At 40.3% G+C, this 14,857-nt stretch overlaps 1 protein-coding gene across 2 annotated transcripts in view; it reads left to right on the top strand.

Moving 5' to 3' along the window:
- The window catches only part of LOC141994515 (C2 calcium-dependent domain-containing protein 4C-like), a 33,859-nt gene extending 20,266 nt beyond the window's left edge, over positions 1-13,593 (top strand). Inside the window, exons 2-3 of one of the 2 annotated variants that reach the window (XM_074964744.1) lie at positions 123-1,439; positions 12,917-13,593. In XM_074964744.1, coding sequence (XP_074820845.1) covers positions 200-1,439; positions 12,917-12,933 — 1,257 coding nt within the window. In that variant the 5' untranslated portion in view covers positions 123-199 and the 3' untranslated portion in view covers positions 12,934-13,593. Of the gene's footprint in view, positions 1-122; positions 2,621-12,916 lie in introns of those variants that run through there. The other variant, XM_074964743.1, reaches the window with a different exon arrangement.
- The last annotated feature ends 1,264 nt before the right edge of the window (positions 13,594-14,857 follow it).

Below are 14,857 nucleotides of genomic sequence, written 5' to 3'. Positions count from 1 at the left end.
GAAGTCTGTAGCTGGTTCCTCCTGATGCAGTGTTTAATTCTGCCTCCCTCCGGACCATTAGTGGCTGCTGGCTTTTATGAAAAGCAGCAAGTGATCCTCATCTTACTTTTCCTGTGTTGCAGGTTCCAGTGACCAGCCTCTCCCCTAGGACAGATCTCTCCTCCTGTACAATAGCTGTGTGTATCACAAACTGTTCCTGATGTGGTGCCTGGAGAAACTCAGCAAGGCTTCAGAGCCAATCATGTTGGGAAAAGAAGGAGTTTGCTACTGGAATAGAGCTCAGAGGGCAATGGCTGCTTCTCCCAACATCTTAACCCCAGACAGGATTCCAGAATTCTGCATCCCATCCAGATTGATTAGTTCCCACTCTGCAAGGGATCCCAGCTCCCGCATCCAGTCCTATGCAGAGACCAACCTGTGCCCTCGTGAAACTGTTCATAACCCCAGCACACAGCTGCCACATATCCTCTCAACTGAAATTGCTAATAACTTCATTTCAATGGAAGAAGGCACCAACTCAGACCCACAGTCACAGGCAGCACTTTCCCTCATCCATTTCCCCAAGGTGCAGACGTCCTATGGATTTTGCACTTTGCTGGAGAGTCCCCATACCAGAAGAAAGGAGAGTATTTTCCACAGTGACCCATGCAGTTGTTCTGTGTCCTGTCTACTGTTGCTGCCAAGTTCCAGAATCTACCTCAAAGGAGTAGGTTCCAGCATCATCAGCTCTACCGCCACCAGACTCTCTTCTAGGCATCCACACATGCCAAGACAAGACACTTGTGACTGTGATACTGCTTCCTCCACTGACTCTTCCCCTTTCACCTCCTCACTTCTCAAAAGATTCCTTCCCAGATCCTGCTTTTTATTTACAATCCAAAGCCCAGAGAGACTGCTCTGCAGGACTTTAAAGGCAGAAAGCAAATCCAGCATGCTAAGGGAAAACTCCTTATCCACAGATGAAGACAGCTCCACAGACAGCAGCCCCAATCCCAATAGGCGGTCTTTGGCAAGTTTATGTGAGTGCTCAAGCACACAAAGCTCTTCTGGGTCACAGTCAACCATCTTTCCCCAGGATTTTACTAATGGCAGAGAGAGACTTAGAAGTGTGTGTACAGTATTTCTTGATAGAAGAGGAATCTTGAGACTGTTCTCTGACTACTGTCCTGAAAGCAGAAGGCTGAGACTCCGTCTGATAAGTGCTGAAGGCTTATATGATGTATTTGTGGAACCTAAAAGGATTAACCGTTGCATCACCTTCTCTCTTGTGCCAGGGAAACTTCAGAAACAAAGAAGCACTGTTATAAAGAGAAGCAGAAATCCCATCTTTAATGAGGACTTCTTCTTTGATGGTATTTCTAAGGATGATCTTCACAGACGATCAATCAAGATAAAAGCTGTGAATAAAGCATCTACTACGAAGAGAGATTATATTTTAGGTAAAATTGAACTTTGCTTATTGAGTATGGTGCCTATCTGAGGGGCACAGGAAAGCAATTTAAGTCTAGTCTATTTTGAGCTAGGTAAATTTACTTTTGAATAAGATGTGTATTTTATGTGGCTATGTTACTTTCCCTTCTTATGTAATCTCTTTCTATTTTACAATTAATTGATGTTATTGTTAAATCATAATTGGCAAAGTTTTATTTTCAAGTACATCATGTGTAAGTGGCTGATATTAATCAGGGTTTTGCCCCCCCACATATCAGTATTTAAATTCTACTATAGAGGGGACTTAAAATATCTCATTACCTTAATTTAAAGCAATTGCACGATCCTTTGAAATCCCCACGGTTGTGCATTAAGTTTACAGGCACTAACAGAAAACTGGAGTTTTTGTTATCATGTCAGACCACTGGCTTGTTACCCATGCTGCTGATATAGAAGTTAGTTGCATGTATTTGCCAACACAGATTTTCAACAGAGGAAAGAAACTTCCTATTTAAAAAGCAGTACATTCGTTCACAATTAGGTAAGAGGTACTAAGTGTTGGACATGAGTTTAGATATAGTTTGGGAGTTTGCAGCAATAGACTTTACATGTGTGATTTTAGAGAAAATTTATCATATACATGTCAATGACAACTTAATCTATTTTCATTTGCCCAAGAGATTTCATATGTTTGGAAGATGCTAACTTGTCTCAGGAAAATTCTTTAAGTGCCAGGTTATAGAATGAGCATGTTGTTAATCTATAACATTACTTACAACAATGCTTCACTGCTGCCGCTTGAGTATATATACACATCAATTAATACTTGCAGTTACCACAATAGGGTCCTAGCTATTAATACTTTAAATGCATCAAGGAGAAATTTCATGTGATGTACTCATTTGATACTCATTTGGTCTAAAAGGGATGGCACTTTATTTAACTTAAGGGGAATATTTTACAGGTTTATTTTTTTGCTACCATTTAACCAAGAAAAACTATTTTAATACAGTATGTTCAGTGTGGTTGCATGTGCGCCTCATTTTCATGAAGAAATATTTAATTTTTCTTTACCTAGATTCATTTGTAACTGACGGTGAATTTTGACAGTGTAAGGACTGCATCACTGGCCAACAGTATAAGCAAAATGTTTACAGAAGGTCTTTGGTATGTTGATAATTGTAAATTAAGGCAGAGAACATTTGTGGCACAACTTAATTGCTGTTAACTAGGAAATTGCACCATTGGTGAACTGGTATATTGACAGTTTTTTAATAACTCCAAAAATCCCAGTTTCTTACTTTAAAGTTCATGCTCACATGATCAAGTGTTTAATGCCACCCTGGTTGTACTTAGGATTTATTTGAATATGATACTACCAAGCCTTCAGAGCTTCCAGAAAAGGTAATTCCTTCTACCCTAATAGTTTGAGTATGGGCTATAGGGCTCTAGAATCATAGTTTTTGTCTATCAGAATGGGAATGTGGTCCATTAACTTCATTAGCATGCTTCCAGCAGCATTCTAAGCCTTTTGTTGGAGAAGGCACATAAAACCCTAATACCTGGAGACTTGTTCTCTGATGCATCTAGGGGAAAATGGCTTTCAGTGGCAACCTGGTGGTAGTGAGCTCCTGCCCTGAAGAATGATTCGATTACCCCACCTGATGTTTAAGCTTTGTAAATGCCTCCATCCTGGTTCACATGAGCCTGAGCCTGAGCACCGTGTGTGGCGGTGCACAAAAGTGTGTTAGCATCGGTGATCTTGACAGCCACAGCAGAAACCACAAAGGCTCTTGCCGTTGCATATATGAGAACCACCTCAGTAATTAACACCTGCTGGGTTCTCTCAAGATTGACTCTAACCATACAGGGGTGAAAAAAGAAAGCAACCACCTTTACACAGAGTCTGGCCAAGATACAAGATAGGTAAAAATGAGGGTAATTTACTTCAGAGATGTTGCCCTTGCTGTTAGATAGATAGTGAATAGGTTAGGGCTATAACACAATTAGCCATTCCAATAATTAAATAATTACAGTGAATCCTACTGGTCCATACCAGATTTAATCCAAGTATCTCTTCATTTTCCCATCAGAACCACACCCTTTGGTTACTAGTCCTTCCCCACACAAGGATCCTGAAGACTATAAGCGTTATCTGTGGTGCATGTCTCCGATTTGACCTTCAGACTCTCCCCACAATTTGGCGTCTCTCCTTTTGAACTAGCAACTGTTGTGGTGCCTAGGCTGAGCTTTCCATCAGCATCTTCCATACTTATCCCACATTGTTTTTCACTTAACAGGCTGCTTATATACCTTTAACTGAGTACTTGCCTTTCCTTTCCTTTTGCAGGGTTGGTATGCACACCCTCCTTCTCTCTCCTCTGGCCAAACAGTTGCCTCTCTCACTCTGCCTGTTTTTGCTCACCCAAAATAGCTCTGCACTAATTCATTCTCAAAGCAATCTAACTGGCCAGGAAGAACAGAGGAAGTTGTCTATCATGTCATCCTCTGATCAGTTCCAAAACTGAAGCAACTCAGCCCCCTGCTGGAAACATTATAATGGTCCTTTCAGTGGTGTACAGGAGTATGCAGTACAAGTGATTTTTCTTAGGAGTTGTTATGAGTTAGCTTTTTGTCTTCCTGTTTCCTTTTCTAGCTGCAAATAACTAAGATTTCCATCCTATAATTAAAAGGAAAAATGCTGCTCTTGTGTGTAATTGATAGTTTTATTCTCATTTTCTTCTGTTCTCCACCCTGATAGACTTCCACGGGGAGAGAGAAACATCAAATCCATGCTCTATCAAGGAGATCTGAGAGCAGACTTAGTTTTGTTCCGGAATTTCTTCATTCCTTCCCATTCAGCCTTGGAGATGCACAAACTTACAATAAAAAGCAGTGGGTCTCACCATTATCATACCTTCCTACTCACAGCTTTCACCACCACACATTTCAAATATTCCAACTAGGCAGAACATTAATATCTTATCTTCAAACCCCAGAAACATATGTGGGTAAACAATGTGTGTTGCTGAATTATGAAGATAACATAGTTATGTTCTGCCTAGCTGGAATGTTCAAAGTATGTGGTAGTAAGAGATATGAGTGGGCAAAGTTAGACACTGTGCCAATGAGGTAGGAGAAAGTGGCTAGTCCAGTGCATGAGACAAAGGAGTACTTTCCTTCAGCCCAGATTCGCCATCTTTGTTCGTCAGTCCTTTTGGCTATATTATGACATAAACTGGTTACTGAACACAGCTTAAGGGGATGTATTATGTTGCCTTGCCTCTTTGACATAGCAACTACATGCCACAAAATATTAGTTATCAGAAAGCAAGCTGCTAACACTTTTGAAATAAGCCACTGCACCCACAAAGAACAGAAGCCTGAAAGTCAATCCCTAAATGCATACTATATATGTGAAAACATGTAGATGAACAGGATGAGGAAGAAAGCTGCACAAAAGTAAAGGCAGATATTTATCTTCATTTCACTAATTCCAGGTCCTCAGCAATATCACATATTTTGACTCAAATGTTATTTCATCTTCCACTCTCAAATTGTCCTGTTTTGCTTTTGGCTTTATTTTATGAATCATTTGATTCCAATCAAGGAAAGTTCATATTTCCGTTATATTGCATCCTACAGTTTCAAGAGGAGAGAAAAAGATATACGTTAAGTCAAAGGCCCTGGTGGCAAAAAGAGTAAATAGTGTTGAGAGTTTGTTTGGACTCTGCCACATCCCGAAACACCACATACAAAAAATTATTCAGTGGTGATCTGTGTGTTTAATAATTTTAATATATAGCGCACCTGAGAACAACAGCAAGCATCAGTGTACCCCACAACTTGATCTGAGTTTACAAACCAAAAGAAGCTTTGATATCTTCTGTAACCAAAGCCATTCAATGTCTTGAATGTATCTATTGAGAAAGATGTACAGTGAAAGAAACAAGACACCTGTAAATTCCTTCACTGTTGCCTGCAGTTTATTACAGGAATTTAATAGGCTTTTTGTGTAAAAAAAACCCCAAGCAAAGCTAAGTTATGTATTTAAAGATCTCACCATCTTTCTTTTTATCACCCTTTAAATCAACACCTGGAGTAAGCCTGCAGCTGCACTGGGTAATATAAGTTTACCATCCCAGGTCTTACATGGAAAATCCCTCACCCACTTGTTGAACAAAAGTCCCAGTAGTTTGAAGGTGTAATCCATAATAGCCCAGGACATTCCTTCCTGAGCTCGATTAAAAGGTTCTCACAGTAACAGCTACTGCTTTTATTTATTTTTCCAACTCACAATCAGCCAAGATTGTTTCCATTCATGTGATAATAGGTCTCCAAGTTGCCCTTCAAAGTTTATCCTATTTCAAAGTTTATCATATTTCAGTTTCCACAAGGGACAAATAATGTTATCACTGAACCTGCTGTAGCTCTGACGCTGATCCTGGGTATAGGTCTTACCAGGATTCTCGAGGGCGGGGAGGGTAAACTGTTGTGTGAACGTAAACAACAGTTATCCCACAAGTAAGGTATTAGAACATTAGAGCTAGGCATCATCTAACACCACCTTTGGTTTCACTGAATACTTCAGTGCTGACCTGAAACATCTGCATTCTAATAATTTACTTTTATATCTACTGAGAACAATTTCTAGGACTGAGCACTTCAAGTGAAAAACCCATATATCACAACTTTCACTCTGCAGGCCCGATCCTTCCCTCATATCTCTATTACTTAGCCTTCTTCTGCTTGCCTTTGGAATTCAGTTACCTGTAGAACACCACTCCAGGTTTCATCCAGAGATTATTAGAACCCCCTAAAAGCAAGTGTTTGTCAGAAATATTGACACAGCTTTAGCGTAATCTAGTCAAGGCTTTATGGAGTTTGGAAATGTTAATAGTTATAGTTAGCTCAAATTGTTTCATTTTACTTGGACAATAATTTTGACACTCAGATTGTACCCAACCCCACCAAAAAAAATCCAATGAGTTTAACTTCAGTTCAACAGTACAGTTTTGCTGATTTATAAAGTGTCCAATGAGTTTAATAGGTCTTGAGCTAACCAACTCTACAATCTTTATTTCTGAGATGGAAAGTCATCCTTCACTGAAACACTACAAATGAAGCACAGGGTTCAACTACTGGGGCAAGGCTTTTAATTTTGCCCTGAGCTGCAAAAATCAATTCTCATCTTACCCCATATGTCACTGAGGTGAACTTTTTTCTCTCAGATCTACATGGCAGTTGGGGACCCTGTATTCTTCCAAGGCTATCACCTCTTTTATGCCAGAGATGAAATAGTCATCTCGTCTTCTGGACTCTTGGAAGTACATTTTCAAATGTGTTAAATGACCTTCAAAGGGGTCTGGTTTTCAGAGAGTGCTAAGCACTGACACTCTGAAAGTCTGACCCCTTTTACAGGTCTCATGTTGTACAGCTGGAAAGAGAGGCACCCAGAATCACCAGTCACCTTTGGCTATTTTAGCCTTGCAGGTGGTGAGGCAGAGCCATGAAACCCGGGACTGCTTAAAAAATTTGGATCCCAGCCCTGAAGAAGAACTCAGTGTGGCTCAAAAGCTAATCTATCTCACCAACAGAAGTTGGTCAAATAAAAGATATTACCTCACCCGCCTTGTCTCTCTAATGTCCTGGGACTGACACAACTATACTACACTGCTTACTAAAAACTGGGGGACAGGTTTCTTGTAATAAACTCTTTGGCAGAAACTTAATCATTATAATGCCAACTTTTGGAGCAGGTTACTGAAGCGGAGGACAGGAACACTAGATAAATAGAAATAATTTAACTTTTGTCCCTACCTACAGAGCTCCCCTGGGAAGTTGCCAGAAACCACATGCAATGCACTGACAATACAACTTCCAGGGCTTAGCTGTATTATTTCCCCTCTACAACTTCTGGAGTTTCACATTTCTCTGCAGATATGTTGTTAACACAACTTGTCACCTTTTGATATAGAAGCTGTTTTGACAACACCACCTTACCCTGGTCTGATGTTGCAATGTGACCAAACCATGGGCTTGTTCAATGTGACTGGAATAGGAATGCTGCTTCTTTGACCAGAAATCTTTATTGTGAACATTCCACATGGAAAGGAACAGCCATACATTATGGACTGAACCGTTACCTTACATGAAGAAGTTGATGCTCACACTTTTGCTCTGCACATTTATTGAAAATATTTATCTTGTTCTCACTGCATTTTATAGTCACAGAGCTTGAATCTAGCTACAGATACATCTGAGCTCTCTGCTGGGAGATCCCCATTTAACTGATGGTATCACCTTCCCTGTTGCCTTTAGGACAAGAGTGTAAGGAGTCCTTGATTCTTTTTAGCTGGTAGATCCTCACCTACAGTTACTTGAAGGCATTAAGTTACTATAACAATAGTGGATCAAATACTATCCTACCACTCTCTCCACATACTGGTTCTCATTAACTATTGTGGCCTTCAGAGCAATTTCCCTCTCTCTTCTTGAGGATGCCTGCTGGTGGCAGGAGAAGGAGAACTACAGCTGTAAAGCTTATAGATTCCACCTTCCAGATTATAGCCTGCCCAGGTAGCTCCAATAGTAATGGCAGCTGCCTGATCTAGACTCAGTGATTTGCAAAGGGTGTTTGTGTACTGACCTATACTCATTGAGCCTGTTCTGCAACTCAGTGCAGTTTGGGTCAATAAAAGACCGGTTTATGTATTTAGGTTTCTGCCATAGGCCTGCCTTTCTCTCAAAACCATCAATCTACTGTATACTCAAACTGTGTAGCCTGGAAAGGCGGAAATGTTTGTGGGTAGGGTCTCCATGTATAGCCCAGTCTCTTACATTAAGTAAGGAAACACTATTTATGATACTGCATGAAAGTAATGACAGAGAAAAACCAAGGATCTGTTAAAAAAATGGTTGCTCAGTAGAAGGTTGAATTAGGCAGTTGAGAAACTAGGAATGAAGAGCCTCTGGTTTCAGTACAGTCAGTTCTTTATTTCTGACAGCACTGAAGCACATGTACCAAAAGCAAACACTGCTGCTGTTGCTATGACAAGAAAGTACTCTCTTGAATATTAAACAAAAACCACACATGAATAAAGGGCTCACATGGTCCATTGCAAGAGTCCATACAAGTATCTTTAATAACCTAGGCCATTTAAAATATAGGGTTTTGGATAGCTTTCTTTAGGTACACTAATAATCCAAGGCCCTGATTCTGTGCTGTCTTCCACCAGTTCATACCCCTGCACCTGAGCAATATCCCTATGCTATGATGAGGCTTTTCATGTAAGTGGGACTGTGCAGTAGTGCAAGGGTTCATCCAGTGGATTCCAATATAGCATCAAGTCCCAAGTGTTCTTTAATATATTTGCAAAAAGAAAAGGAGTACTTGTGGCACCTTAGAGACTCACAAATTTATTTGAGCATAAGCTTTCGTGAGCTACAGCTCACTTCAATCTCCCCACTGTATTTTCCACTGAATGCATCCAATGAAGTGAGCTGTAGCTCACGAAAGCTTACGCTCAAATAAATTTGTGAGTCTCTAAGGTGCCACAAGTACTCCTTTTCTTTTTGCGAATACAGACTAACACGGCTGCTACTCTGAAACCTTTAATATATTTATTACCTAAAGTATTAGAGTGTGGTGCACGGACGTTGCTGTTTTTAATTGTATCCCCTGCTTTACATAAAGCTTAACAGACAAGTTTTGTAGTTGAAATCCCCTCCTCTATCTACATTTTAATGATGCTACAGGACACTTACCATATGAGAAAGTTATCACCTCACTACTACTTTCATTACCCCTAAATAATTTGTTACCTAAACAGGTGGGCCTGGATGACTCAGCATATTGGTAGTGAGACAGACGAAGGTATGTTACTGGTTTAAATCAAACCCAGGTTAGTAATGACTAAGTTGGTTAATGCTTGTGTACATGCTATTGTTGTTATGCTTAGCACAAATGTCAAGGTCTATTTATGTCATATAGAACTGAATAGCTCTTACCTTAGAGGAGGCTCCTATGGCTCTTACCTTAGAGGAGGCTCAAGGCAGTGTAGGAAATGCATAGTGCTGTTGCCCAGGGTGCCCTTGCCTGTGGTCAAATAGCATAAGTCTTCAAGGCTGTCATTCCTACATCTACAACCAGTAATAAATGTAAGAATATGTCAAGGCTGGATATTCCAGTGTTTTGGAGCTGCATCTGTTTATCTCCTTGTGTCCTATTTTCCACACAGATTGGCAAATACTCTTATCTAGTATTCTACCCTTCAGATTTAAAAATTTGTCCCAGTCAGGATTTTGGTTATGACAGTATGGTAGGATTCTTCTGAGCTGGCTGTATGGGGGTAGCACTAAGTCCTTATTTGTGTTTTTAATGTATCCTGTAACTCTAATCCTCCTCTCTTTCAAACTACCCAGACTGATGATCTGGGCTGGATTTAAATGAAAGAACAGACAGCACATCAAGCAACGACAACACCACATTACCCCTTGAAGTGAGAAGAGGTTTAAAAAGGTGTTTAGGATTAATGGTACTAAAACCAACCCATTTCCTGATAGCCATTTATTCCTTTGGTCTTGGTCTATGGCTGTTCGGAGAGCTCAGCTATTCTGGCATACTTCTTCTGAAACTGGTAAGAAGCAGCAGGTTGGCCTTGCTTCCAGTAAATTTGCTAGCTCCAATGCATTCCTCAGTATCTTGTCTCTTGGGGCGGGGCGGGGAAACTAAAATACTAGAGAGAGACACCCACCCACCCTTTAGACTAAAAAAGCATCAGGTGAAATTGAGTCACTATCTCTGCAAATGAGTCAATGGAACCGCAGCCACTTCCATGATCAGAGAATTTGGACCAAGAACTGCATCTGAGCACCAATTTCTGTTCAATTTACACATAGCTACATCACTGGCAATGTGGGTTCTTCATTGTGTATTCTGATAGAACAAATTACAACTGATTTCCCATGAAGTTTTACAGTAAAAGGACAGAGTCTGTAAGAGTATATATACTTCTTGTGTACTGCCCTCAGTCAATTGCTTTTACCCACAGAGTCAAAATTATGCTGGAAGGAAAATATTGAACAGATGGACATGTTTACTAGTAATCTGAATTGTGTGCAGAAGCACCACTTGCCACATTTCTAGGAACTGGCATAGCCAGAGAAGGATAAAAGCTTATTACAATGAATAACTGCATTAGTCAGCTCAGTTGTAACCAACTTGGTCAGATGATCAGTGGAAAAACAGTCTTTCCTTTTTTTAAATAAATTTAACTTTTTACTATTATTGGTAGTAAAATGCAAGAGTTGAGTTTAAGATAGAATAGAATATATAGTATAAAATAGTCTTTGTAAACTGAGGGGTTTTTCCCCCTTTTTTTTATTACAGAGTTACAACTAGCTACATATCAAAGAATTAGCTTTACCTATCATTAATTTGTCCTCAGATTGGTGCCTTTGAGCATGGCAAGTTGGGTTTGTTACACAAGAACAACATTTAAGATGTGGCTTCTGACCTTAGCTAGCCATACTATATTAGGCTATAATCTAAGAAAAGTAGGACTCAGACTGGCCACTGTTTGGATGGGAGCCCTTAGAAGTAAACCAAAGCATGACAGGAAAATGTACTAGTGATTTAGCAAGTAGCTTTCTTCCTCCCCAGGTGAGTAATATCATATCAATTTAAGAGCATGCTGGGTTCTAATTAAGTGGCACTAGGGTGACCAGTTGTCCCAATTTTACAGGGACAGTCCCGATTTTTGGGTCTTTCTTATATAGGCTCCTATTACCCTTCACCCCCATCCCAATTTTTCACATTTGCTGTCTGATCACCTTAAGTGGCACTGCTTCCAGTCACTTCTAAATGGTGGTCTATCTAAAAGTAAGCATGCACACACACCCCCACAAATCAATTGCTTAATGACCACAATACAGGTAGTATCCTGCTGATATTTCATCTTGAATAGTTGTATTCTATAGTTTTAGTTTAACAGCTCTTTAATAAACTGTTACCATATTGAGTGGCTGCCTGTAATGGGGGCCCTTAACCCTGGAACACGCCCATGGCAGCCTGGTGCAGCACTGCAATTATGCCTGCCTCAGTTTCTCCTACTGGCCTTTCAATAAGTCCAATGAGGACTATGTATATTGAACAGTGTCCCTTCAAGGATCTAGTTATTTAACCCAAAGACAGAACATTATACAAATAGGCTTCCACTCCAGCATCCTAGCTAGGCAGGGAAGGGGCTGCATTAACTTTAGTCTGTCAACCCCACTTCTGTCCAGGCCCCTTAACACAGAACCCCTTTCAGGAGAAGGGCCTCTTGTCCTCATCTGGGAATGGGTCTCTCTGCTTGAGTCAAGGTCCACGGAGAGTTCACACCATGACAATTCTTCTTAGGAAAGCATATCATTTCTTTGGTCTAGGGTTGCTGCTGCCTGGTGAAGTCTTTCCATTGGGACCAGGTTTCTCTGAAACTTGGCATTCATAGCTCTGTCCTTTGGGAGCCTCTGATCTCTGGGGAGACCCCACTGGGAGTAGCTTCCTAGTCAGTTCCCCTGAAACATTCTTTCCCCACCTACTTTCTCCCTGGGTTTTCTCCTCCCTGAGCTTATATAACCCTTTAAAAGGCCCAGGTATTCCTTCGCTAATTAACTACTCCCCAGATACTTAGGCAATCAATTATCCCAAGATGGATATCTGCTGGCTTATTCTCTTTAGCAGAGCTCGTTACAAGTATGCTGAGAGTCTTAAGGGGCCAGCTACTCTTTGGCACTGCCGTCTTCACTATATTTCAATGGCTGGCAAAATAGCTATTTGTATGCCGTAGAACTTCAGGGTTATGAACTGACCCATCAACCACACATGTCATTTGGAACCGGAAATACACAATCAGGCAGCAGCAGAGATAAAAAAATAAAATAAAAAAAGTAAATACAGTACAGTACCGTGTTAAAGGTAAACTACTAAAAAAAAGTAAGGGAAAGTTTAAAAAAAGATTTGACAAGAAAACTTTTCTGTGCTTGTTTCATTTAAATTAAGACGGTTAAAAGCAGCCTTTTTCTTCTACCGAGTAAAGTTTCAGAGCTGTATTAAGCCAATCTTCAGTTGTAAACTTTTGAAAGAACCACCATAATGTTTTGTTCAGAGTTACAGAACTTTCAGTTACAAACAACCTCCACTCTGAGGTTTTAATAAAAAGAAGGCTAGATTTGTTAGTATTAAATACTATTCATATTTGTTTTGAATCTTGCATTTATATTTGCACATTTTTAGTGAGGTAAGCAAGGCAGGGAGATATTGAGGGATGAAGAGTGATGTGGTAGCAAAGTATTCCTTTCCAGCGTGGCTTTATTTAAGAGACAGAATATTTGGCACATTTATGCAGCGTTAGCAGGACTTTATTTTAACTCGTTCAATCTCAACTCTTACGAACACTTTTTATTCAGTAATATATTTGCCTTTCTGCATTGTTTCCAACAGCACTTCACACTTGGTAATTTGATTTGTAGTTTATCCAGCCATCAATCTCACTGAAGATACCACATCAACTGATGAACTTTTTGATCAGATTGGCTAAAAGAAACCCTGCTCTGCTGCCAGGAAAGAATAAAAACATCTTCTCTCATCAGGAAGCAGATCAATGGCTTCTTTGAAAGCAAAGGAATAACTCCTGAATTGCTCAAGTGGGGAGAAATGTGATGTAATTTATGTAATAAAGGTAATCTGAGAGTTTTCCTCTTCTCTGGAGACTGATCGGGAACTGCGTTTCTTTGGGAGTCTGCATTAGATGTGTAATTGGCTATCAATGTAGAAGAGTGACCACTAACTAGACAGTGTTCAGACTAACTAGAATTTGCAGTAAATAAGCTTTCAAAGAAGTCTGATTTACAGTTTAAAGAAACAATTTAAATTGTTTTTACAGTTTTGTTTTATAGTTAATCACCACCAATGTCATAAGTATAAAGGGAAGGGTAAACCCCTTTAAAATCCCTCCTGGCCAGAGGAAATCTCCTCTCACCTGTAAAGGGTTAAGAAGCTAAAGGTAACCTCGCTGGCACCTGACCAAAATGACCAATGAGGAGACAAGATACTTTCAAAAGCTGGGACGAGGGAGAGAAACAAAGGGTCTGTGTGTCTGTCTATATTCTGTCTTTGTCGGGGATAGACCAGGAATGAAGCCTTAGAACTTTTAGTAAGTAATCTAGCTAGGTACGTGTTAGATTATGATTTCTTTAAATGGCTGAGAAAAGAATTGTGCTGAATAGAATAACTATTTCTGTCTGTGTATCTTTTTTGTAACTTAAGGTTTTTGCCTAGAGGGGTTCTCTATGTTTTGAATCTAATTACCCTGTAAGGTATTTACCATCCTGATTTTACAGGGGGGATTTTTTTTTATTATTTCTATTTACTTCTATTTCTATTAAAAGTCTTTTTGTAAGAAAACTGAATGCTTTGTCATTGTTCTCAGATCCAAGGGTTTGGGTCTGTGGTCACCTATGCAAATTGGTGAGGCTTTTTATCCAACATTTCCCTGGAAAGGGGGGGTGCAAGTGTTGGGAGGATTGTTCATTGTTCTTAAGATCCAAGGGTCTGGGTCTGTAGTCATCTAGGCAAATTGGTGAGGCTTTTTACCAAACCTTGTCCAGGAAGTGGGGTGCAAGGTTTTGGGAAGTATTTTGGGGGGAAAGACGTGTCCAAACAGCTCTTCCCCAGTAACCAGTATTTGTTTGGTGGTGGTAGCGGCCAATCCAAGGACAAAAGGGTGGAATATTTTGTACCTTGGGGAAGTTTTGACCTAAGCTGGTAAAGATAAGCTTAGGAGGTTTTTCATGCAGGTCCCCACATCTGTGCCCTAGAGTTCAGAGTGGGGGAGGAACCTTGACAACCAATAACAAATGTGTTACTGTACCTTGGGGTCTTTTTCATTCCCATGGAAAGAGCCCAGCTTGTAAGCTACCCATGTGGCCTGAGGACCAGGGGAACCCAAGCTATCAGCTTCCCTCTCTCTCTATGGATTGAGAAGCTAAGACTTAATTGGCCCAGAAAGTGGGTTGAGCTGGAGTAAAACCAGGAACAGAGCCAGATCACATGAGAGGCCTATTGATTCAATACATTTAAGTAGTTTATACTATCAAGGCTTCTATGGACCCATTATGCAACTTAAAGCTGCTTCCCCCTCTGGTGGAGGATAGCTGCACTACCAGCCTCACGCAGGGGGCAATCGTTCTCCTTACCTACCACATGATCAACAGCAAATATTTTAGCTGAGTACGAGTTTGACTGCCACCTTCCTGATACTTGACTCTAGTCCAGTGTGATTTAATTAGCATCCTAAAAAAGGATATGCCGGCTCTTATCAGTTGATGGAACTAGAGGTTGAAATATATTGCCCTGAATTCTCTTAAGCCATGGTCAATATGT

The sequence above is a fragment of the Natator depressus genome, chromosome 10 (assembly GCF_965152275.1).
Source record: "Natator depressus isolate rNatDep1 chromosome 10, rNatDep2.hap1, whole genome shotgun sequence".
Lineage (NCBI taxonomy): Eukaryota > Metazoa > Chordata > Testudines > Cheloniidae > Natator > Natator depressus.
The sequence above is the reverse complement of the archived record's forward strand: the minus strand, read 5'-3'. Positions and strand labels throughout refer to the sequence as shown.